General features: G+C 42.8%; 2 protein-coding genes across 5 annotated transcripts; both read right to left on the bottom strand.

Annotated features, from left to right (window-relative positions):
• Positions 1-522: 522 nt before the first annotated feature.
• rhot2 (ras homolog family member T2) lies at positions 523-7277 on the bottom strand. Its single transcript, XM_058399503.1, has 19 exons — positions 7086-7277; positions 5996-6054; positions 5822-5903; positions 5675-5718; positions 5523-5576; positions 5243-5295; positions 4893-5001; positions 4702-4803; positions 4500-4598; positions 4064-4172; positions 3701-3821; positions 3537-3621; positions 3308-3453; positions 3124-3224; positions 2908-3038; positions 2736-2819; positions 2534-2656; positions 2034-2233; positions 523-1271 (listed from the first exon to the last, which is right to left on the bottom strand). Exons 1-19 carry the CDS (start codon positions 7120-7122, stop codon positions 1154-1156), a joined length of 1857 nt encoding a protein of 618 aa, XP_058255486.1. The 5' UTR covers positions 7123-7277; the 3' UTR covers positions 523-1153.
• A 3355-nt stretch (positions 7278-10632) lies between these two features.
• On the bottom strand, positions 10633-25849 carry wdr90 (WD repeat domain 90). 4 transcript variants are annotated; one of them, XM_058394393.1, is made up of 42 exons: positions 25248-25845; positions 24932-25023; positions 24642-24818; positions 24193-24331; positions 22932-23102; positions 22719-22845; positions 21841-21914; positions 21538-21650; positions 21203-21421; positions 21058-21123; positions 20835-20903; positions 20008-20118; positions 19776-19921; positions 19642-19699; positions 19324-19442; positions 18562-18723; positions 18347-18477; positions 18138-18254; positions 17811-18046; positions 17592-17737; positions 17370-17500; positions 17153-17283; positions 16853-17014; positions 16593-16721; positions 16305-16435; positions 16145-16218; positions 15753-15884; positions 15346-15575; positions 15163-15265; positions 14847-14968; positions 14587-14743; positions 14313-14503; positions 14066-14234; positions 13860-13983; positions 13524-13692; positions 13331-13453; positions 13050-13233; positions 11909-12039; positions 11677-11817; positions 11431-11550; positions 11261-11345; positions 10633-11117 (listed from the first exon to the last, which is right to left on the bottom strand). In XM_058394393.1, exons 1-42 carry the CDS (start codon positions 25261-25263, stop codon positions 10960-10962), a joined length of 5586 nt encoding a protein of 1861 aa, XP_058250376.1. In that variant the 5' UTR covers positions 25264-25845; the 3' UTR covers positions 10633-10959. The 4 variants fall into 4 exon arrangements, with proteins under 4 accessions (XP_058250376.1, XP_058250366.1, XP_058250383.1 ...); XM_058394383.1 differs by having other exon boundaries at positions 10634-11117; positions 13524-13695; positions 25248-25843; XM_058394400.1 differs by lacking the exons at positions 10633-11117; positions 11261-11345; positions 13050-13233; positions 13331-13453 and having other exon boundaries at positions 13647-13695; positions 25248-25849.
• Between the last annotated feature and the right edge of the window lie 69 nt (positions 25850-25918).

The following is a 25918-nucleotide window of genomic DNA, read 5'->3' as shown; positions in this document are numbered from 1 at the left end:
TTTTAAACTCTTGCATGTGATTCATTCATTTTCACATATTAACATGTCGTTCACATGCTACATGCTGAAATACGCCAGGTTTTTCACACTTTATCAAGCTTCACCTGGTAAACTCCAGCTGCTGCAAATAGCGAGCAAATTCTAAATTTGTTGTGTGTCTAAAAATGATTCACCGGGCTTTTGCGTCAGTGATTTTTCAGCACACTGAGCTCAGATTTTCAGAGTTATATGTTAAGAAGAAATAGAGGTGGCACGGAGGTGAGCTGAACCTGATGATAGTGAAACCACGGCATCTGTAATCAAAGGGATGAGCTTTATAATCATTGAGGTATGAAGAGAGATCGTCATTCAGCTCCTGGTGCAATTCCAAATTCAGCCTCTGAGGTATTTTCCTGCTTCCTGGTATCAGCTGGCTGCCATTTGTCTCTTTCGTCTGTTGCCTAAAAAGCCTGTGTGTGTGTGTGTGTTGCATTAGCAGAACACACATTATACTTTGTGGCTGCAGAAAACGTCTTCACATGGTGGAGGGGAAAAAAAAACATTTATTACAAAATAGATCTGTGGTACAACAGCGGCTTTGATGCACCTTCATTAAAAAAAATCTCATGTGTCTATGAAGTAATGAGACTCCAGTTGGACCACTTGGGAGTTTGTGTGTGTGTGTGTGTGTGATGTCCAGCATATCTGATTAAAAAAAAAAAATTGCTAGGCTTGTGTTGTAGGATGTATCGTCTGTATCAGGAAACTGTAATGGATTTATTTTTTCTGCTTGGAAAGATCTGAGAGGTGAAGTGTGGCTTCTCTCGGTTTTAAAAAGTAATAATTAGATTACTTTTATATATATTTATCATACGGAAAGAAAGAAAAAAATATCTCTGTTTGGACTTTGTACTGCCAGTCAGCATTATAAATACAGTGACCACCTGCTTCCTATAAATAAACACTGTCTCTCTGTCAGTCTCTCTCTCACACACACACACACCTTGTTCGTGGAGCGGTTCAATGTTCCGCAACACAAATGTTAGACTAATAGCATGTGTGTGTGCGTGAGAGTGTGTGTGAGAGAGAGAGAGACTAAAAAGGAGCAGCTGAACAGGGTCAGTTGGTGGAAGAATGTTGCCGGAGTGTGTGTGTGTGTGCGTGTGTGCGTGTGTTATTTGTGCCTGCTGAATGCTCTGTAAATGGCAAATCCCAGCAGGCCGACGCTGATCGCTCCGAGTGTCACACGCAGCCAGAAGGACGTACTGTTCATGTCTGAACCGTTCAGGTGCCTACAGACAGGAAATGACATCACAAAGTCAAGTCATGATACCAGACCTGGGGGGGAAACATGTTAGTTCCTATGAGGGTGTGTGAGAATTTATACACAAGGAGCCTTGTGAGCCTTGATCGATCGATCGCCATTAAATCATGTACTTGGCACTTTAACAGGTCTCTGAAGACAAAAGTAATGGCACCCTTTGAAGCGTGTGTTTATATGGTAGATGGTTCGCTGCACTGGTTGAGCTGCATTATTGTTTCAGTTTTGCTGATGTAAACAGAACCTGAATGCGCTTATCATCAACTAATCGCTAAGACAACACGTGTTATCGCAAACCTCGGCTTTACGTACGTGGCTGAAAAATGAGGCTGCGTACACATTTCTGAACAAACAGGCGTTCTGCAGGCATGGCTCCTTCACACAGAAATAAAACATTCTCTGAAAAACTTAGGAGGGACTTCTGTTTTCATCCCAGGCATTTAGAAAAGCAAAGCGAATCCTGCTTTAACGGATCGCTGGGACGTCTAATGACCTCCACGTGTCTGCATTGTCCAGCCAGCGGACTGACATGCTGAGCTAAAATACGCCATGTCCTCGTGCCAAGGAAGAACGTGTCATCGTGCCTCCTCCATCTGCACCTTTTACTATTCCATACACTTCTGTTAAACGTGAGGAACTCAACTGTGCTCTTGGATGTGAAGAAGAAAACCAGTGCATACTCAAGGTGTGTGTGTGTGTGAGTGAGAGAGAGAGAGAGAGAGAGAGAACGTACGGATACATGGCAGCCCAGGCGAGCTTGCTGTAGATGTGCGTGTTGCCGTGTGTGTTGATCGCGGTGAAGTGCAGCGGCGCGGAAAGTCTGTGTTTGTAGCAGAACTCCGCTGGACTCATCCCGTGGTGCTGCTTCACCTCCGGCAGGTCGGCTTTTGATCCCACGACCACGCACGGCACGCCGCTGCCCATGTAGTGTTGCTGCAGATAAAAACACACACACACAAGATTTGGCACTGATGAATTTTCAAAACCAGCAGCTCTAAGCTGGAACTCGATTTATAGCAATGCACTCCATCGTTTCTATAGCAACAGCTCTTTCACATAAGGAAGTGTAAAAGGGATGTGCCACACAATCTATGGTGAATAACCTGACATATACTTCTTGTTATGGTGCTGGAGAAGTTTATTTAAAATTTATGTAAGGAGTCTCCAGTGTCAGAGGAACTTAACTTCAAGAGAGAAAGAGAGAATGAACTGTGTGCGTGTGTGTGTGTGTACCTTGTATATACTGGCGCAGTAGTTGAACGAGTCTGGATCGCTGACATCATACATTAGGCAGGCGACGTCACACGCTGCATCCGCCGCTTTCAAGAACTCGGCTTCCACGTCCACTTCCTCCAGCTACGGTGAAACAGCGTCACATTCAGCAGGAATCGTTATATAAAACCTGAGCTTGGCAACAGAACGAAACTGCACTTACGATGAGGTATTTCTCCTGGTTGGAGACGGAGACGGTGTTGATCGTGTAAAGGGAGAAGGCACTGGGGCTGCGGCTCTCGTCACCCTGAAACGCCGATTTAAACGTTTAACAAACCGCACTTCAGAAGGCTCACGTATGCGTCGAGATAATAATAGGATGTTCCCTCACTCACCATGAGGCTCTGCTCAAGGAAGGCTTTCAGGAAGGCGGACTTTCCTGTCCCACGCGGTCCAATCACCTTGCAGAGGAACACCGAGCGCTGCGTCTGTCCCTTCTCAAGGTCCAATGCCTTGTCTCTGGTTACTGAACAGAGAAATAGATTAATTAATTAATGACCTGATTGGTTAATTTACCATGAGAGGGAATGCTGTATGGATGTCGGGTGTACCAGTGATAGCTGATGTCTGGGAGTCCTGCTCCATCAGGATGGGATACCCGAGGTACCCTAAATGCTCGAGACACCTGTGGACGCCCAGGTACGCTGACAACCTGCAGAGGCAGACAATAAAGGATGAGGGTTGCTACGGTTCCCATGGTGGCATGTGGTCCATATGATGTCCATATGAACTTACGTCCACTGGCAGAGGTAGCCGCGCAGAGAGATGTAGTTATCCTCTGTAGTTGGGACACTACTGTACACCGACTCGGTCCAGGGCATGTAGGGAAACACAGCAAACAGGTTCTTCAGCTCTGCTGGTGAAAGAGCAGAGTCCTTATCCTGGTCCAGAACATACAGAGAACTCGGTCACTCTCACACAGAATGCAAATGTAGTAAACATTTCTTATTTTTCTCTTTTTTACCTCATCATACTTCTCGAAGAGCCGCTGGAGGAACTGATATCCGAGATGGTTCAGCTCTGTCGTACAACCCACGGGCACGCGCAGCCTGCAAGTGCAAATCAAATGCGTTAGGAATGTGGATCCGCAGAAGACGACGGATTTCCGGCGCTAAAAGGGAAACTCACGGCGGGTAGAGGTAGTCGTCTGTGAGCTCCAGCGTGTCGTCATAGCCGAACTTGCGCAGGATGGTCCACGTGGTCTCGTGACGACCTCTCTGAATGAACAACGTGTTCAGAAACAGGAATCCTGGAAATGTGCAAGCAGGTTAGAACATCCAGAAGTCGCTCTTGAGGCACACAATAGAGTCTAGGACAGGATTGGATAACGAGTAAGGAGTAGTGAAAAAATTACTTAAAAGGAAAGAACGTCTCATGTGAGTGAAAATGGCCTCTGACCTCAGGGTGTGAACTCTTCATAACATTACTATTAGTTTAACTGGGTGTGTGTGTTTGGTGTAATCTGTGCACGGATTTGTGTGTGTGTGTTACCGTTAAGAGTCAGGCCATTGTCCTGCACACCGTCACTGGTGTTCTTCCACACGACTGTCTTCACGTCCTCCAGAGCCTGAGGAGCTAACGGGTTCCCAAAACAGGATTTCTGTACACACACACACACACACTCATCAGTTAACACCAGAACATTTATAAGCTGAAGAAAACACACTTTAACTTTTACTAAAGTCCTAAAAAAGCTTCTTAGAGGAAAGGTTCTTGGAGGAAAACAGTAGGGTGTGGACTTGGTGATCCAGTGTGTGTATGTTTTTGGTGATACACAGCGGAATTTTCTGGAATCTTTTCGAACTAATCCAGGAGTTTATTCATTTAAAAATAAATAAATAAATAACAGAGTTAATTAAACTGATACCTCCTTATGTGATCATTCCACAGTCTGTGTTTTATCACACACACCTGTACACACGCATACCTGAAAGCTGTTGAGTTCGGCGTCGCTGAGGATCCGATCGTTGTCTTGATCGGATATACTGAAGATTCGACTGAGGGCGCGAACACACTGCGGCTTCAGCTACACAGAGAGTGAGAGAGAGAGCAAGAGAAACACACAGGGTTATATATTCCCCCTTATTTTTATTCATGTTGTTAACGTGTGTGTGTGTGTGTGTGTGTACCTGTTTATCCTCTGGGTCGTAGAGCGGAGCTGTCGGGTGTAGCACAGCTTTCTGAGCATAGTAGAAAAGCTCGGAGATGTTTTTCAGGTTCTTAGCCGAGCACTAGTGTGGGGGAAAAGAAACATATTTTAATGCACCAAACATCTTTAACACGTTACCCTTAAAGCGTTAACGTGTGTCTCGGGTCTCACCTCCACGCACGTCTCGATCTCTGAGAACTGGTTCATGATTGGCAGGATGGTTTCCATGGAGCTGCCGGAGCGCAGGTCCGACTTGTTACCCACCAGGATGATGGGAATCCTACGCAAAAGCGACAGTTCTTACTAACATTAGGGAATGAGAATGTTATGCCTGTTTATATAGACGAGATAAAAAAAAAAACCAGTGGGTGGAGTCAGATCCCATTTGGCTCCTCCCACACGGGCTTGAGTCAAGCTTAAAGAGACACCTCGGATTAGATCCGGCTTCACCCCCTGGACTTTTGGCTCTGGTTTGTTGAAATCTGAGACAAAATGTGAAACGTTTCTGAAGAGGTACTTACTTGCTGCCTTTCTCAGCCTCGCCGTTCACGAGAGGAATCCATTTAGTCCGGATCTGATGGAAAGGAAGAATTAACTGATAAAGATTTAAGAAAGGAAGAAATGACAGAGAGACAGAGAACAGAGAGAGAGAGAGGGAGAGAGAGAGAGAGAGAGAGAGAGACAGAGAGAGGGAAACAGACAGAGAAAGGGAGTCAGAGAGTCAGGGACAGAGACAGAGACACAGAGAGAGAGAGACAGACAGAGAGAGAGAGAGAGACACAGACAGACAGAATGCAATACCTTGTCGATGGTTTCCTCTTGTGTGACGTCGTACACCACACACACCACATTAGCCTTGAAGGAAGACGAGATAATCTCAGTGATCAGCTCACACAGCTCTGTGGTGATCCACTCCACCCTACAGACTCTCATTCAGATCTATCATCTCTTACCTTAATGATCTCATTACGCAGCACTTCATCTGTCTGCTCGCTCTCTGCACACAACACAACAGATCGCATCTATATATCCACACGCTTCACGATTACAGAGCACACACACACACACACTCCCATCTCACACTTGATACACACACTTACCGGAGTAGTCCACTATGTGTGTTGGCACTTTCTCAGGTGTGACGTCGGCAGGTATGGTGATCTCCTCGGCCCGGAGAGGAACCTGAGCGAGTTACACAGTCAAGCAATATGTGGTGGATTAGGACAGGACCTGTCAATCATCTCACACATACACACATACACACAAGTGCTCACCTCCTCTGGGAACTCCTCTCCTACCAGGGACATGATGAGAGACGTCTTCCCCACTTTGGCTGGAGGAAAGTGTGGAACAAAAACAACCACTTACTAGGAAGTGAAGATGTTTTACTATCTGAATAAACCCTGAGGTTAAACAGCTCTCGTGGTGATAAGAGTTACTAAAGAACTTTAAGCAAGAGCAACAGATTACAGATTATGTACAGTCAACACTGACGAAGAAAACGCCCCAGGTAGGCTGCATCCCAAACGGCTCCCTATTTACTACTTAGTGCACTACTGTGGGGAAAACTAACGGTATCTGTACACTAGTTAGTGCGCTACATGGCTCAGAGCGCGCCGTTTGGAGTGCAACCATGGGCTCGCGCCGACTACTGTACTAACTAGTGTGTGGAAATAGTGCACAATTTAACGGTTTATTTACTAGAATGCGGCTTTAAGTGTTAGCGGAAAAACAAACAGATAGACAGATAGACAGATAGATAGATAGAGCTAAATAAATAAAATCTACAGTACACTAGCTGACATTTCTGACAGCTTTAGCCTGCTAGCTAGACAGAATTTAGGTTTATTAAAATCGGAAATATTGATCACCGCTTTAACGCTTGTCCGTTAAATGACACAAATAAAAGGTGTCAGAATTTAGAAACTAAAATTAAATCAAAGTAAAATAAATATGTATTGTTTATCTTTTGAGTCCCCCCGAAAAAAGCGAAAAATCGATCTTTGTCCAAATCCAAACGTATTCCACTTAGAAGTGCGCTTAGGAGGGTGCGGAAAGGCACGAGCTTAAGCGTCACGTAGTGCACGTAGGTAGGGAGCGACGAGGTAATTGGGATTGAGCCAATAAGTTGATTTCAAGTTTAACCGCTATTATTAACGTTAAAGCCAGGCAACGCAACGTAATTAGCGATATTAAGTACGTTAGCTCGGGAGCTAACCGCTGCTGCATTCTGGTTGTGTCTACTTAATATATATATATATATATATATATATATATTTAAGTACATTTATATACATATTTTTAAAAAAATAGCCAGAAAGCTAACTAGCCCAGGTGTAAACGTTAGCAAATCAAGCTACTCACGTTCCCCTAACAGCAGAATCCGGACGTCGCGTTTCATTTTCGTTCATTTATTCCTCGCAGAAGGGTTAAATTGTGATCATGTGTTTGAATGAGTTAAAATGTACCAAGTATTCCTCTCTGACCCATTCTCTTTCCCCGTCCAAGGAGACACACACACACACACACACACACACATACATACACACAGGCACTTCCGGTTTCGACTGAAACACAGCGCCCACTTCCGGCCGTTTCATTACTCACTCACCAGCCAGCTGCATTCAGGTTCTCTATTTACGTGTCAAAGGATAGTTCAAACACATAAATACATAAATACAGCGTCCTTCACTGCAACACCTCATACAAATAACATTAACATCAAAGACTTTTTTTATTGGAAATTTAAACAAGATACATATACATACATACACACCCATCCACAAGAAAACAACAGCCAAAAAAAGAAATAGAGGAAAAAAGAAAAATAAAGAAATAAAATAATGAATAAATATTAGACTACTAAAGAATAAAAAAAGGGTATTAGAGAAAGAGAATAAAAACAGAAATCTTTCATTACAGATCCAATTTATCTGCATCTATATTTTCAAAGTGGCTCTTAAATGGTTGCCAGACATCATAAAATTCCTGAGTGGATCCCTTTATGGAATAACAAATCTTTTTTTTAGATGAGTAAAATACAAGACCTCTTTGATCCAGTGAGCACCCAGTGGTGGCAACGGCTCCTTCCACTTAAACAAGATCATTCTCCTAGCAAGAAGGGAGCTAAAGGCTATCATATTGGCCTGGGCGTCACTCAGGCGAGCACCACTTGAGTCAACACCGAAAAGTGCAATGAATGGGGACGGATTTAATGGTATTTGGCATATTTTTGAAAAAGTATCAAAAATAAAACTCCAAAAATGATATAACTGGGCATGTCCAGAGCATATGCAATATCGTAGCTGCTTCCTGCTTACATCGGTCACATGTGGGATCAAACCCTGGTCTAGTTTTACCTTAGACCAGTGAAGCCGGTGGACAATTTTAAATTGAACTACTGTGTGTTTAAGGCAGACTGATGATGAGTAAACTCTATGTATTATCTTTTGCCAAAGTTTATCTGAAATTTGTTCTTGTTCCCATTTACCTTTAAGTGCATCTAATGTGGCTGAATTACTTGTGTTTAATAACTTATATACAACACTAATCATCTGTTTAGCATCTGGTTTACATCTATACACAAAATCTAAGAGGGATGGAGGAGGAGACAAAGGAAAAGAGTCAGAGTTACGGGAAATAAAGTTCCTCAGCTGTAGATACCTATAAAAATGTGTCCTGGGAATGTTAAACTTTTGTACAAGTTGTTCGAATGAGCCAAAGATATTGTCAATATAAAGATCATATAATGATACAACACCATATTTTAACCATACCCTGAAAACATTATCTGTATAGGACGGAGCAAACATACAGTGCCCATTCAGTGGTGCTATCAGAGATAGATCAATAAGCTCGAAATGACACCGAAACTGATTCCAGATTTTAACTGAGTGTATAACTAGAGGGTTTGAGGTAAAACAGGATGTGGGCTATTTTTGTGGCAATTTAGCACATAATAATGATAAGAGAGATGTTGATGCTGCTTCTATAGCTACCCAGATGGGAGGATTTTCATCATACTTCACCCAGAATAACATTGCCCTCACATTAGCAGCCCAGTAATAATAAAGAAAGTTTGGAAGTGCCATTCCTCCTGATTCACGAGGCCTCTGTAGAATGCTTTGTTTAATACGTGGTTGTGAAATTTGACTACTTATGTTATTAAAAAATAATTTTGTTAGAAAGATTGGAAGACACTGAAATAGGTATAGGAATTTTGGAAACAGATTCATTTTAATGGTGTTTATTCTTCTACCCAAGGAGAGAGGTAGCAAGTCCCATCGTTCAAGATCTAATTTTATTTTGGAAAGTAGAAGCTGATAATTAGCCTTGTACAGATTGGCATGGTCATGCGTTACCCAAATCCCCAGGTATTAAATTTTTCTGGGACTGATCTTAAAGGGGACTGAAACAGGAAATTGTGCAATATTGTTTTTAATTGGCATCATTTCACTTTTTTGTAGATTAACCTTATAGCCAGATATTTCACCAAAGTCTTTCCACAAGTTTTGGTAGGCTATGAAAAGGATCGGATATGAAAAGCAGCATGTCATCAGCATAACTTTGTGTTCCACACCCCCACGAGAGATACATTTAATATTGATATTCTCCCTTAATGTGATAGCCAATGGTTCAATAGCCACAGCAAAGAGAAGGGGTGACAGAGGGCACCCCTGTCTCGTATCACGCTGAAGCTCAAAGAAAGGGGATAGGTTATTATTTGTCGGCAACATTAACAAAACTTTAATAAGACGTAAGGTCTCCATGACAACCTTGAAATATAATCTCCAGAAATCTCTCTTCTTCTATTAATGTTATTAATCCTTAAAAACATCCCACTTACCATGACTACGCCATTATAGGTTATAAAGGAAAATCAGCTTCAATGCTTTTAGCTGAACTTTCACCCCCTATGAAATATTTGGTATATTCCACACACGACCCCCTCACATGATGGGATGGTCCATGCATGGTCTAAATTTACTGAAGATGATGTGAAGAGGAAAATTAATACATATTTTTTATTCTTTTTTTCCCTCTCAACACACAGTACAGCCCTGCTAGTTAATCACAGTTTGCACACTTGCTAAAATAAACCCTTAACTTTTATTCATCTCAACTCTGTAATTAATTTTTAAAGCAAACACTGTTTAAAAAACATATTTGGGATGGTTTAAATGTATAAATAAAGTTTTTCAAAAATTATTATAATTATATTGTAGTTTATATACAAATATAAAGTTTTTAAAAATTGTTATAACAATCTTGTAGTTTGTTCCTAATCAAATCTTAATGTACAATTTTTTTTTGACCAATTATTAATTAAACCATGTCTGGGTTAAACAAACAATATTAAAAAAATATTAATATAAAAAAATATTAAATAGTAAAATATTATTATAATGATCTTGTAGTTTATTCCTAATGAAATCTGAATATCTGTCTGGGATGGTTTAATTGTAAATATATAAATAAACAAACAAATAAATAAAAACATTAAAAAAGGTTTTAAAAGATTATTATAATCATCTTGTAGTTTGTTCCTAAAAATCTGAGTACCCAAGTTTTTTTTATATATATAATTTATTAATTCTATATACTACAAATGTTTGTATTATTTTGTTGTTACTGTTTGTTCCTAAAAATCTGAATACCCAAATATTTTTTTTTAGAATTTATTCATTCAACATATTTAAATATTTTTAATAATTATTATTTATTGTGTTTATTTTTTTGTTGAAACTTTTGCATTAATATTTTCTTAAGTTCTCTCTCTGTGTCTCAGAATGTACACAATGTGTATCTGTAGGGGGGGGGGCAAATACTTATGCAAGGCACTGTATGAAAATTTGTAATGCAGGTATGTTCGTATCTGTGAGGAAAACAAGCAGGGTTGTGTTCAGAACATTTTTTTAATAACATTTATGTAAAAACATAAAACAGCATGTTCAAACATTTTCATAAGTTAGAACTTCAACTAAAGACAATAAAACTGCAGAAGTAACTAAACACACACATGCTGAGAGGCAAAGAATCTGATTTGTTGGATTTAAACGGGAAAAAACTAATAACAAAAGTCCAGGCTAGATCTCACGCAATAAGTCTACAGTGTGTGTGTGTGTGTGTGGTAATTGTGTAGGGACTCTTTAAAGGCTTATGTGTGTGTTAGTGTTTAGCTTGTAAAGTCTAGAGCACCTTATTTGAGATACCATTTGTGTGTGTGTGTGTGTGTGTGTCACAGGCCTTTTAGGCTCCACAGGAAGACTTCACCATGTGCCGTAGTGAACAGCTGTGTTCCTGACTGGCTGAAGCTGCAGTGGTGTACGGAGTCGCTGTGCCACGTGAAATCCTGGAAACGGCCGCTGGAGGAGTTAATGAGCTTCAGCACATGCTCTGCAACACACACACACACACATCAACATGTAGTTAATTCATTGAAGAGACTAGAGTTATGAGCTTACGTTACTAACAACACAAAAGTGCCAGAAGTGTGTAATGATACAGTGATGTAACACGTGCAGGTACACGTGACTCACGGTTTGATCCGACAGCCAGCAGTCTTCCTCTGAAACACAGACTGAGAGACAGAGCCCAGTCAGTGAGAGACACCGTCCTCATCACCTGGCACCAATCGAGGCGGACAAAAATGTTAACGATAGTAAAGGAAATATAGTCTAACATTACCTGTGTGTGTGTGTGTGTGTACCTGTTTCTTTTTCAGGCAGTAGAAGATGAGCTCTTTCTCCGCAGCATATCCTGTGTAAACAACTATTCCCCTCTCTGTGGGGCTGAACGCTGCCAGACTGGGTGGCAAACTCGCTGCATCCTGATTGGTCAGGGCAAAGAAAAACCCTTAGTCAATCAAGTCAGTTATCGGATAGAAGACAGCACGCACACACACACACACACACACACATTAGTATGATAACAGGAAAGCACTTGCGCTGGTCACCTGAGGAGCGGGAGCGGGAAACGTCAACCAATCCAGCAGCTCGCATTTGTCCTTTGCCCAATCAGACGCCCAGATGCTGACACGGCGGTCAGAGCTAACAGCCAGCCAGAGCTCGTTGCCCTCCAGACCGTACTCCTTATACTGCAATTTTTTTAATGAAATGAATCAGGACAAGAAATTTGATTTTTAAACACACTTCCTACACTACAGAACAGTGGCCTCAGACTTTAACCTGTTTGCTTGTGCATTGTATAGCGCTGACCAGTGCCCCCTTGTGGTCATTGATGATGCGTAAAGAGACTCCAGTTGACGGGCTGCTGACTGCAATGACGCCATCTTGTCCTCCTGAGAGCAGCACCTCACCTGCAAACAATTCAGACGATCAACACACAAACCTTTTCCGTAGGGTTGTGCACCAGTTACAACACACACACACCTTTCCATGGGGTTGTGCATCAGTTACAACACACACACACACACCTTTCCATGGGGTTGTGCACCAGTTACAACACACACACACCTTTCCATGGGGTTGTGCACCAGTTACAACACACACACACACACCTTTCCATGGGGTTGTGCACCAGTCACAACACACACACACACACACCTTTCCATGGGGTTGTGCACCAGTCACAACACACACACACACACACACCTTTCCATGGGGTTGTGCACCAGTTACAACACACACACACCTTTCCATGGGGTTGTGCACCAGTTACAACACACACACACACACACCTTTCCATGGGGTTGTGCACCAGTTACAACACACACACACCTTTCCATGGGGTTGTGCACCAGTTACAACACACACACACACACACCTTTCCATGGGGTTGTGCACCAGTTACAACACACACACACACACACACCTTTCCATGGGGTTGTGCACCAGTTACAACACACACACACACACACACACCTTTCCATGGGGTTGTGCACCAGTTACAACACACACACACCTTTCCATGGGGTTGTGCACCAGTTACAACACACACACACACACCTTTCCATGGGGTTGTGCACCAGTCACAACACACACACACACACACCTTTCCATGGGGTTGTGCACCAGTCACAACACACACACACACACACCTTTCCATGGGGTTGTGCACCAGTTACAACACACACACACACACACCTTTCCATGGGGTTGTGCACCAGTTACAACACACACACACCTTTCCATGGGGTTGTGCACCAGTTACAACACACACACACACACACCTTTCCATGGGGTTGTGCACCAGTTACAACACACACACACACACACCTTTCCATGGGGTTGTGCACCAGTTACAAGGTGTTACTATAGTAACGAGAATGAGCGTATCGATAAACGTTTGATGTGGACTTGAGCTCACCGTGGTGTGAGTACTGCAGTGCGCTCACAGCGCCGTGGTGAGGAGGCTGCAGTTTGAGCTCCATCTCGGCCGAAGCTACGCCGAAGATCCGCACGGAGCCGTCGCTGTAGCCTCCAGCCACGCGCCCAACTGACCCGAGCTCACACGCTCCTGCTGCTGGACTCCAACACACACACTCGCAGCTCTAAAAGAAACACACTACAGCTATACTCCTGACTATTACAGGCTCTGTTCAATAATATTAGACTGGTAGATAATGATCGATCAGCTAGTTTATATACCTGGTTGAGCACCTGAAACTGGACCAGCAGCTCGTTGCTAGGCAACGCCCACACTCTAACACTTCCATCTGCCCCACAGGTGACAAAGTGACGCTCGTCTGGGCTACATACCACTCCGTTCACCTACACAGGTCAGCAATAATGATGCAGTGCCTTTCATATCCAAGTCGTGTGTGTGTGTGTGTGTGTGTACCTTGCTCTTATGGCCACTGATTAAACGTATACTAGTGTTGTCTGTCCAGTTTATGTACCACAACGTTCCTGCAGTTGTACCCACAATTCCTATGTCCATGACGTCATCAAACGCTGCACTCACCACTGTGCCGTCCAGCACCATCTCCTGCTCGAGGAGAACCTGAGGGCTGCTGATTGACAGGTAAAAACACAACAGATCAGACATGCTGGCTGCTTTAATACAAACGTGTTAGTAAATGTGTGAACAAATGAAGCTGGGGGTGAAACCCAACTAGAGTTAATGTCATAGGGCTCTCTGGTGAACTAGTGAGAAAATAAAAACCTATTTCCTTACCTGTCCTGTCTGCTTGTCTTGGTGCTTGAAGGTCTGAGATTTTGCACAGCAGTCACTGACCAAAGTTTCAACTTCTTACTGTTACTTCCCATCAGCAGTCTGTTACCACGACACAGCAACACACCTACACAAAAAGTATAGATAGATATTTGAAACACACTGGATGATTTTTCTGATGTATACAGACACTGAGATGTTTCTCTTACCGATTTCACCGTCGTCAGCCTCCCAGGTCATGAAGCAGCGCTGTGTATTGCAGTCCCACACACACACGCGCCCACGGTTCGTCCCGGTGTACAGGATGAAGTTAGTGTTGTAACAAAGTGATGTGACCTCAGCTTCGCCGATCTCCTCTGGCAAACTCACGGATTGGATCTAGGAGTAGTAGTAGGGTTAGTTTCAGTAAAGGAGGTGTGGCCTAGTGAAGTAGGTGTTGTCTCAGCATGTGCATACCTGCAGTTCCGCTCCACGGCCGCGGGTGTGTATGTAGCAGAAAAAGACGACGCCGGAGCCGACATACGCCAGTTGGCTAGCGCTACTGGGGCAGAACGCCGCCTCATGCAGAGGGACGCTCGATTTGACTGAACAGAGCAGCTCAAATGAGTGCGTGCTCCACAGTGCCACTGTCGACTCCTCAAAATCACCTGCACACACCACAGTGACTCCGCATCACATCCCCGTTTAAATAAATATCTTTCATTCACAAACTGGATAAGAAGTGACCCACCTGCGGACAGAAAGTACAGGTCGTCTCTGGAGAAAGCCAGACTCTGCACCGAGCCCTTGTGGTACAAAATGCTATTTCTGCGTGATCCGTCTTTAACGTTCCATATGCAGATGAGGCTCTTGGACTGAGCCCCGCCTCCTGACGCAGAGGCCACTGTCTACATCGGAAATGTTGATTATTTGTTTTGTTACTACAAAGTCATTCCAGACAACGCATTCGCAGATCTTTATATGAGCTGATTAAAAAAAAATGAGCAGCACCTGTGCATCGTGTGTTACGGCGAGGGTCGAGATCTCCTCGCTGTGCCCGAGCCAGTGTCTCTGAGAACCGTTGTGGAGATTCTCCAGCACCACCACACACCCACAGGAGTACACAAACAGCCCTTCAGGAACACAGACATACGTCATGCATAGTCAACACACAGTAACAAGCTCCAGAGAAGAAAATGCTGTGCAGAAAATATTGCACAATATTACATTATCCTTGCGCTAGGCCAGGTTAAAACTATTCTATTGCTACTCTATATATCTATTATCTCTTGAGGCTCAACCACAAAGTATGGTCAGATATGTTCACCTGTGTCTGGATTCCAAACCATGTTGCTTCGTCCATTGCCATTGTAACCAATCACAGCCTTGAGGGTGAGGTCTTCTTGTCCTGGAGGTGGAGTTACAGCGCTCTGAAAGAAAAGTGAAGGAAAGTCAGTTACTGAGTCAGAGAGATATTGAGCTTCAATGCAAAAGTGACCATACTGTGTACCGGGTCAAGTGTAGATGTTTTGTAACGAGGCGTAAAGTGTTTGTAACAGTCCGGACGAATCGGCTTCTTCCCCTCTTCATTTTCCTCCGACGTGATCTTATTGGCTGGAGCAATGACTGATTTTACAGCCCCGCCCTTTTCAGTGACCCGCAGGAAAGAGGCGTGTCTAGGAGCAGGGGAACGATCGGGGCCGGGTTGCACCTCTTCAGTGAGCGACAGGAAAGAGGAATCTGCTCCAGAAGAGATAGAGTACATCTGAAATCACACCTTATTTGCTAATAGTGTATTATTTTGATGTAGTGTCCTAAAAAAGACATCAAGCTGAGGATTCTGCAGCGTGTGGAGCATAATGTGACTCACAAACACAGATAGTGACAAACTCCTAGGGATGAAAGTACCTCACTTACCTTCATGCCCTGTCTTCTGTCTGGTGATCACGTCTAAAATGGGCGGAGGCGAGTAAGGAAGAGGCGCCACCTGTCGAGGCATCCCACTGGAAAACCTTCCATTAAACTCCACCTCGTTGTGTTTCACAGCCACTGAAGGAATCCAAAAAAGTAAATTTAATGCAAAAAATGTGATTCAAAGTGAGTGAGTCAGGTGTGCGAGTGAGTCAGGTGAGTGTGTGTGTGTGTGTGTGACAGTTGTGTGTGTGAAAGAGAGAGAGAGTCTGGTAATTCTGAACGAGTCAGATGAGTGAATCTGGTGATTGTGAATGCCTGTAAACAATTATTCCTTCACCAGCCTTTCTTCTTATTCCCCCTCTTAAGATTTATAAAACCTAGCCGAATATATTTACCTGGCTTAGAAGGAGAGCTGTTCTGGTTTTTCCCTGCTCTAGGATCAGAGACAGCGGATACCGGTGATCTGACACTGGGGGAAAAAATGAGAGAGAACAAAAACTTACAATAAAGTGAGATCATACATCTGAGACTGTTTAATCAGTTCAGGGAACTTACCTGCAGGAAGGAATCTCCTGTGGATGGGCCAGGAAGTCCCAGAAAAAAATGGCATCACCTACTGAAACCACGCCCATCTGGTCAGGGGTGAAGCTCACCTGTCTAATGGGCTCTGAATGACCGATGAATACCTGTAATACACACATATAGAGTTTTTTTTCCCTCCCCTTACTATTAGATGCTTTCCTTTCCTTAAGCAGGTGCTGAGGGTTATACTATGACAATACAGGATCCTCCACAATTATTGGCACCTTTCATAAAAAAACAATTATTGACATACACACACACCTGCGACTTGACATCCAGTTTCATGTTGTAATCCCAGACTTTCACCACATTGTGTCCAGCAGTGAGCAGATAGCGTCCATCTTCACTGACAGACAATGAAGCGCACTGATCCTTCTGCACCTCGGATACCTGTATACACAAATAACAGTAAGGAGGGGACGACAATGAAGGCACACTTCTGCTTTTAGTGTATATTCTACGTAGTTATAATATGGAGTGTCAAAATGAACAAATAAATAAGCACTACACATCTTTCTAACCTCTCTCAGTAGCTTTCCTGTGTTTTTGTTGATCCACAGGATCTTATTGGCCGACGTGGTGACGAGCAGGTGGCGCAGGGCGGACGGGGAGAAACACACCTTTAACGCCGAATCCAGTGTGGTGCTCTCGACATCCAACACGCTCACATCCACACGTAATAACTGAAGTCAACAAATGTTATATGATAAAAACCACAACTTTTGGTGCTTGGACCCATAAAAAGGTGCTCCTTAAGGGGAAATGCAAAGACCTTTTATTTTCCGTTTTTGAATGTTTTGTTAATTAACAGTTAGGTGTACCTCATCGAGCGAATGCGCATCCGCGATGGTTACGGTGTATTCTGTGGGACCGACAAATGCCAGCCGCTTACTATCCGAACTCACAGCCAAAGCATCCGGGCCTCGATCCGTACCTCGTGCAACCATGTTACCTTTACAGCAGAATTAACACCAGCATTAGCCATGCAAAAGTCTATTCATGCCATAAGAGCAGGCATTCTCACATCCGGTAACTAACCTAGTACGCGGTGGACGGTATATTCTGGTTGGGAAGCTTTATAGAGAGCAAGGTATCCCAGAGAGCCAGCACTGTACAGGTGTTCACCATCTGGAGAAAACACCAGGCCCACCACTGCACCCCGGTGCTGTCTGAAACACCACAAAACACAGGAAGTATAATGAATGCAATCACACTGCAAGGGAGGTGTGTGTTCACAATAAAAAACACTACTCTGTGTACCTGTGTTCTGCTAAAATGCTGGACGTAGTGATGTCAAACACTCGGACGGTCCCAGAGCTGGAGCCACAAGCGAAGACAGGCATCCTGGGATGGAATGCCACTGAGGATGGGGTGTCATTATGATCATCTGATACGAAGTCATACAGCTACACAGAGAAAGACAGGTCATCTTCGATTACAACACAGAAACACAGGAACAATAAATGGATAGAAACAAACCTGCTGAGCCGAGTCCATGTCCCAGATACGGACTGTCCCGTCGCGAGATGCCGTGGTGATCTGGCGCCGTGTTCTGTCCACACTGAAGCCCAACACTGCATCCGTGTGTGACCTCATCAGAGTGCGGTAACCACGGCTACTGACGTCCAGATACCCGAGGTTTCCTGTCCTGGTGGCTGCCATGACGCTCAGACCGTCAGAAGATACACACACCAGACTGACCGGCCCTTCATGTTCTAAACACAAACATATGCAAAACAAAATGAAAAGTTATTTCCTGTAGAATTTAAATGAGTGTCGATGTGAGAGATGACAGCTGTTACTGACCCGCCTCCAGGAAGACCGAGGAGAAGTCCAGAGGCCAGAGACGCAGGAAGCCATCCTCTGATCCTGTGGCACAGAACGCGCTGCACACACTAATACTGTTCACTGCAATACCTGGCCCTAAACACACACACACACACACACACATGTATTAATATTCTTATAGCAACCTTCCATTGACATTTAGCGTAAATCATTGATCAACACCTCACCTGTACTGAAGGTCTGCTTCTCTCTGCAGTGAGCGTGGCTTTGCTGAGATGGGAGGAGCCTCCTGATGTTTAGAATCGTCACTGAGACATAGTCAATCTCCAGGATGTGGCCACTTCTACTGCTAACAAATCTGTGAAACCCACACCCACACAATGATTACAACACAATCATTATAACAATAACGGTACTGAAGCATGTGAGTGTATGTCCTCACAGGGTGCGCTCGTCCGGCTGTCGTCCCGGGGCGTGTCCCTGCTCGAAGGCGAGGTCGGTGAACTCCAGGCTGTGATACTGTCCCAGGTTGACGGGGCATGAGCGCAAAGAGCTGCCGCGTACACGCCATAAGCGCACGTTGCCCATGCCACAGGATACCATGCTAGGAAAAAAATCAGCCATGTTAATGGAGATACAGGAATGTGTGTACATGTACAAGATAACCATTGAGTTATCTATTACATTTGGAATGTTAGTGAAACATCACTGGGAGATTTGGATTGGTCTAAGGCTTCAGTGTAGAACTGTACAATGAAAAGGTTTCCCTATTTAAGCGGGTCTGCCAATTTAGGAAGAAAGGTATTCCCCAAGGGTGGGGGGGGGTGTGTGTTTCTTTAGCATATCTAGATTACCAAGATTATGTACATAGTGTGGATGAGGAGGAACTGTGTAAGAAGTGTGCATTTATGTGTGTGTGTGTGTGTGTCTGTGTGTGTATTTATGTTTGAGTTTATCCTGTTTGTACATAGTGTTTATTTGCATGATGGATGAGAGAGAGAGAGAGAAGAAAGAAAGAGAGAGAGAGAAAGAGAGAGAGAGAGAGAAGAAAGAAAGAGAGAGTGTGTGTGTGTGTGTGTGTGTGAGAGAGAGAGAGAGAGAGAGAGAGAGAGGGAGGAAAGAAAGAGAGAGAGTGTGTGTGTGAGAGAGAGAGAGAGAGAGAGAGAGAGAAAGAAAGAGTGTGTGTGTGAGAGAGTATTTGTACCGTGTGTCATCAAAAAACGTTGTCTTCATGGTGTGGATGTCGACGTCTGTGTGAGCTTTGGCCACAACTGAGACAACACCTCCTTTCAGAACACGCTGTGTGTTCCACACCACAACTGTCTACACACACACACACCATTTTAAATCATTCAATCCTCCATAAAATACTTTGCTGCAGAAATTTAGATGAATCTACATGAATCGTACTAATTAGTTGCTCACTAGTCCCCTGATCTCCTTGGATCAACAGTTCAGGTACTTATGGAATTTATGGTTTCTTAAGAAAGACAGTGTTTGATTGATGTGATGCATCACTTACAGTTTTGTTATGGCTGTCTTTGCCCACTCCACACAGGACCCCGCCGCTACAGGACAAACTGGACACACAGGAAAACATGTTTCAGTAAGCTTAAACAAGACATCTATAGTGTGTGTGTGTGTGTGTGTGTGTACCTGAGTGAGTGCAGCGAGTGTGTGTGAGTTCTAATAATGGTTAGCGCCTCTCCCTTTCTATAGCTCCAGAGCCGAACCAGGCAGTGTGTTCCTGTCTGAGCTGACGCCAAGAGAGAAGCGCTGGAGTTCAGAGCCAGAGCTGACACCTGACAAACACACACACACACAGTATATGCATTAATGATACCCAGAATGATAGTGTGTCTGTGTGTGTGTGTGTGATGTTACACACTTTATTGGTGTGGCCGATGAAAAAGCGCTGGTGACCAGATGAGATCTTCATACTGACGATGATGGCATGACACGGATACACCACCTCTTCTCCATCACAAGCCCACACAGCCTGAGAGAGAGAGAGAGAGAGAGAGAGAGAGAAAAGAGAGAGAGAGAGAGAGAGAGAGAATGAGAGAAAAAGAGGAAAGAGAGAGAGACAGAGAGGGAAAGAGAGAGAGAGAGAGAGAGAGAGAGAGAATGAGAGAAAAAGAGGAAAGAGAGAGAGACAGAGAGGGAAAGAGAGAGAGAGAGAGAGAGAGAGAGAGAGAGAATAAAATAAAAATCACTGACTATTGGCAGCAGCTAAAGTGTTTTTTTAAATATCATTATCCTAAAATTATTGATTAAAAAAATTAATTAAAAAACCCCAATTATAATAATTAAATACAAGTAATAGTAATAAATATTACTTTAATACTTTACAATCCTTCCAAACTATTTAAATAATAATTAAAATAAAAAGTTATAGTAGGAGATAATATTTTTATACTTATTTCTATATTAGAAAAAGATGTTTAGATTTAGAATGAATTAATATTTAGAGTTATATTATAATAATCAACGAAAATAAAAAGAATAGATCAATAACCATAATAAAAATATAATGACTATTTTGCTAATGATTAATGTGTACATGTAATAACAATAATAATAATATTAATAATAATAATAGATTTTACATAAACCAGAGATCATTAATAAATATGACGATATTAAAAATAAAACAGTTGTATTCGTCATAATTATTTATTTAATTATAATATATTTGTGTTTTTTTTTACTCACACATCTCACTGTTGCTCCACCAAAGCCAATGATTCTGCTCAGCTTCAGTATAGGGTCAGGGTGCAACTTCTGTTCAATGATCACGACACACACCGACACACACACACACACACACACACACACTTCAACAAAGCAATATCAGGCACATATTCAGCATCCTAATCTCAGATTTACTTCATCAGTGTTTCTAGTGATGGTTTTTTTATAAAGCGATGCATCTCACACTTTGCTGCTTTGCTGCTTTACTAGAAGGCAGGGGAAGTGGACGAGGAACCGCTGCGTTGACCACCTAGACACAAAACACACTTGTGATAAACAAGTGCTGAAGACCACACACACACACAAACACATGCCAGTGGGTGACTCACTGCCACTTCATCACTGTCTGTTGAATGGGTGCTGATGCAGTCATCCTCATAGTGAGCGTACACATGTATGCTGTCTCCATCATCACACACCACCCTGCCCTCCTCCTCCTCGCACTCTGACCTACGACCTGTAAATCTGAGGCTGTCTCCATCTTCGGAGGGTGCCGTGGTGAGCTCGGGCAGGCTGGAGGTGTGCAGCAGTGGGCGCTGCACAGTACGCTACATAGAAACACACACACACTCAGCCTTAGATCCAAATGTGCAGATTCCTAGTAAAATGACAGAACATATTAAGTTTTGATGAAATATAAACAGAAAGTGAAGTCAAGACTCACAGGTTTAGGTGTGGTGATCTGTTGGATGAGGGAGACACGGTCCTGTACTGGATTACTGATGCCCACACTGCAGCTCTCCTCTCGATAAGGACTTTTGTCACCCAGAGGTTCTTCTAGAGATAGATAGATAGATAGAGAGAGAGAGAGAGAGAGAGAGAGAGAGACAGAGAGAGAGAGGTTATAAAGAAGTGTAAGACACTATCTACCTTGAAATGTTCATATATGAACAATAATAAGGATGTGGTAAACATCTACACACACATGCACATCCACCAGTAGTGGGTTTTTGAGTTCAACACTTACGTGGAGTTAAGGCTTGAGTGCTCTGTCCTTTCTGTATAGAGTCAAAAGGCATTTTTGCACCGTCTGAGGGGAATCTGCACATAGAATACATAGCATGGCATTAATCTCACATACACTAGATTGGCAAAAGTTTTGGGACACCCCTCCAGATCACTGAATTCAGGGGTTTGGGCTCGGCCCCTTAGTTCCAGTGAAAGGAACTCTTAATGCTTCAGCTTCATACCAAGACATTTTGGACAATTTCATGCTCCCAACTTTCTGGGAACAGTTTGGGGATGACCCCTTCCTGTTCCGACATGACTGCACACCAGTGCACAAAGCAAAGACATGGATGAGCGAGTCCTGACCTCAACCCCACTGGGATCAGAACACCTTTGGGATGAATTAGAGTGGAGACTGTGAGCCAGGTCAGAACTGGGAAATCTGTCTTTACATGCACATGAATGTAATATGGAGTTGTCCCACCCTTGCAGCTATAACAGCTTCAACTCTTCTGGGAAGGCTTTCCACAAGGTTTAGGAGTGTGTTTATGGGAATTTTTGACCATTCCTCTAAAAGCGCAATTTGTGAGGTCAGACATCGATGCTGGACGAGAAGGAGATATTATTCTTAATATTTATAGACTCCATTGTAAACTGTCAGAGGTAAAGCTGTAACATTAGTTTTCTGACACAGGAAGGTTATTGAGTCTAAGGGCTTGCTGATTTTTATACCGGGAACATGAAAGGAAATAATAAGAAGCTGTTGAGGTTAAAAACTGTCTATAACATAAGTAACATGAGTAACTAACTTGTTTAGTTACAAGTGTTTACAAATGCGGCACATTAAAGGGTAAATAATAAAGCCCCTATTGTTGCACAGGACGATGTGTGGCATACCTGATGTAGTCATAGAGCTGATTCCAGCTGCTGCCTTTTGGCACAGGAAAGCACATGTCTCTGGGCATAGGGGCCGTTCCCTCAGGCAGCACCATGCCTGCCTGCCGGAACTCCGAAAACGACAGACCTACGATGGCATGAAAGTGATAATAAAACAGAGAGAAATTACTGTATTGTTGTGCGTATCATTTTAACATGAGTACGTGTGTGTACCTGGGTCTAGCAGCAGGTCGCTAGTGACCAGATTTTTGACGGCCATATTGGCACACAGTTTGACGCTCTTCAAGTGGCTGTGTGTTCTGTTCAGGTAGACAGAAAGCACATACTGCAGGTCCATCATCAGGCACGTCCAGCGGACACCCACTGGGGCTGGGCCCACCAGACCTTAAACACAGAAAGCCAGGTCACCTATAATTGTCTTAATTACAATTATAATTATCTACAAGATATATATAAGGTGAGCCAGCCAGGAGGCCGGACTGAAAGCTAGGCTAAAAAGTGTATTCATAATACACCCACACATATTAAGTAAATAAGTCACTTTTCTTGCATTATTACATGCCTTCTGCATATCTGGTGAGCCAGCCAGGAGTGAGCATTGAAAATCAGCCTATATGGGTTTTCTAAGACCTATGGACTGTAACGCAGCCAATAATGCAATTATTTGTATTATAATCAGACTGTTACAATTGCAGCAAGCCAGCCAGGAGAAGGCAGTGAAAAGACCAGCCTAAAAAGGTCTAAATAACAACACAGAATGTCTTTAAGATGGCCGAGAAGGTTGTTATCAGCATTATTATCTGCTTATATATACCAAGGAGTAAATATTAATAATACTCAGCCTTACAGGGTCTACGTAAGAACACCCCCAATGCGTTTAATGTGAATAAGAAGGTCATTATCTGCCTATTACAAGACTCCTGGTGAGCCAGCAAGGCGTGAAAATTGAAAAATTATCTTAAACTTGTCTGCATGAAAACACACCAAATGATTTTAACAGAGCCAAGAATGGCATTATCTGCCTTATAATAAAGCTGCTGGATTTGTGGTGAGCCTGCCAGGAGGGAACACTGAAAAAAAAACAGCCTTAAATTCTGTGTAAAAAACCATATGCATGTTTTATAAGGTGGCGAAGAAGGCTGCATTATCATCTGCCTTTAACATTTCTGCTGAGCCAGCAAGTAGTGAGCCAGCCCAGTGGCCTGTTTTTTTCATCAGGATTTGCTATAAAAAATCCACTGTGTGGTAGTTTGTATGGCTAGTATGGAGAAAACATATGATCTGGTTGACTTATTCACCTCATAGTGCCCTTTGAGGCATTTTTCCAAATATATGCTGTACCCGATTTTAACCCCCAGTTTGACGTCATGATCAGTAACTGATGTGAATAAGTTCAATTTTTCATTTTAAGTTAAAATGAAAATAAGTTTCAATAAGTTCATTTTTGCAAATGTTATATTTAGAAAGTGTGTACCGTGTTTAGTGGTCTTGGCTGTGCTCTCGTAAACAGAGTCAGGTGCACCTGCACACAGGAAGGGGAACTGCAGCCATGTGGCTGTGGACTTAAACTCCTTGAACATGTTGGAGAAGGATACACGGATCACACGACCTTCCTGAGAGAGAGAGAGAGAGAGAGAGAGAGAGAGAAGATAAAACACCTTTATTCATGACTCCTTGTCATGTTACACTTCCTTTGTGACGTTGTTCAACTCATCTATCATTCTCTGACAGTATTTCCAGCCAAAAGAAGAGTTTATTGGAATTTTTAGTTTTGTAAAAACTAAGAGTAACCATAGTAACCTGTGTGTGAGTATGATTATCATTGAATACGTCAGGATACATTTCGGTAACTGCATTTATTATGTTCTGAGAAATATTTATTAGGAGATATCTGCTTGGAAAGCTTTTCCTCAATGCTCTCACCTCAGCAACCACGTCCAAGTGTACTACGAAGTTTTTATTGGGACACGGTCTGAAGAGCAGGTACAGGTAGCGACCCGTGAGGCCCAGAGACTGACTGCTGGTTTTGGGAATCAGGATGTAGTTGCTGGCTGGAACTGAACCACGGATTCGGAAGACGGTGCACTTGAGCGTCTTGTCCTACCGTGACACAGGAAAAAAATGGGTGGAGATTAGGACTGCAAGGCAATATTATAGATTATATATATATTTTTTAAATATATGGAAGTAAAGAAGAGGGTTTTTTTTTTTACCATATAGGTTGTGACATCTCCTTCTTTGCTGGCCTTTCTCCATTCATCCAACTTCACATGCTTAAATATGTTTACATAAGGATGCTGCCACACTGGACGGAGAAATAATACACAACAATAACAACAATAAATTTTATTAATCAGGAGGAGAAAACAAAGACACTGAAATTCAGACACTGTCCAGTTTCACTGTCCATTTAAACCTTTTGCTTAAACTTTATAGTTCAGTAGATCCCAACTAGTGATCAGCCTTAAATCCCTGATTAGATAATGTCAATAAATTAAGGAACTGAGAAACGGAAAAATGAGTGTTTACCTTTGGAAGCCATCATTAATCCCTGGTCCTAATGCAGAAAGTAACGCATCGCCTGTTGACTGCTGCTCTACATAATTAGCCCTCTAGCTACCTGTAACATGCATTAAAAACATTTTCTTATTGCTTAATGACGTCCATTCACACTCCCTAAAGCCTTCACGTCCAGTTCTGAATCATTTACAAAATGAAAAGTGTTGATTTATGAACTTTAAAAGCAGTTTATTTGATGTTTACGGTTGTCAGGCGGCCGTTGTTGATAAATCAACTTCTCCCGCTGCAGCCGCCGCCGCTGACTTGCGTCATGACGTAACCATAAAACCGGAAACGTCACCCAGGGTAATGTAGTCCAAACGTAATGGGTAATGTAGTCCAATAAATATAACGATAAAAATAAATAGTGAAATAATTAGTTGTGCATTGATATTTCGTAATAAAGTTTTTGAATATATTTTAGCTGGTAAAAAAAGCATCAATCAGAAGTCTTTGAAAAAATATTCAGTAACAACTAAACAAACAAATAAATAATAGTCTTTATTCAATTCCAAGCACTTTGTTATGATGGTAAACTGCCAGCTATAGCGTTTGATTAATAATTAGCCACATTAGAACATAAAAAACAAACGAAAAAGCCATTTCCTTATTGTTTAGTGTACTAAGAACTATTTCAATTA

Source organism: Hemibagrus wyckioides, linkage group LG01, assembly GCF_019097595.1.
Source record: "Hemibagrus wyckioides isolate EC202008001 linkage group LG01, SWU_Hwy_1.0, whole genome shotgun sequence".
Taxonomy (NCBI): Eukaryota; Metazoa; Chordata; class Actinopteri; order Siluriformes; family Bagridae; genus Hemibagrus; species Hemibagrus wyckioides.
Note: the sequence above shows the minus strand (reverse complement) of the source record. Positions and strands in the feature narration are given on the sequence as shown.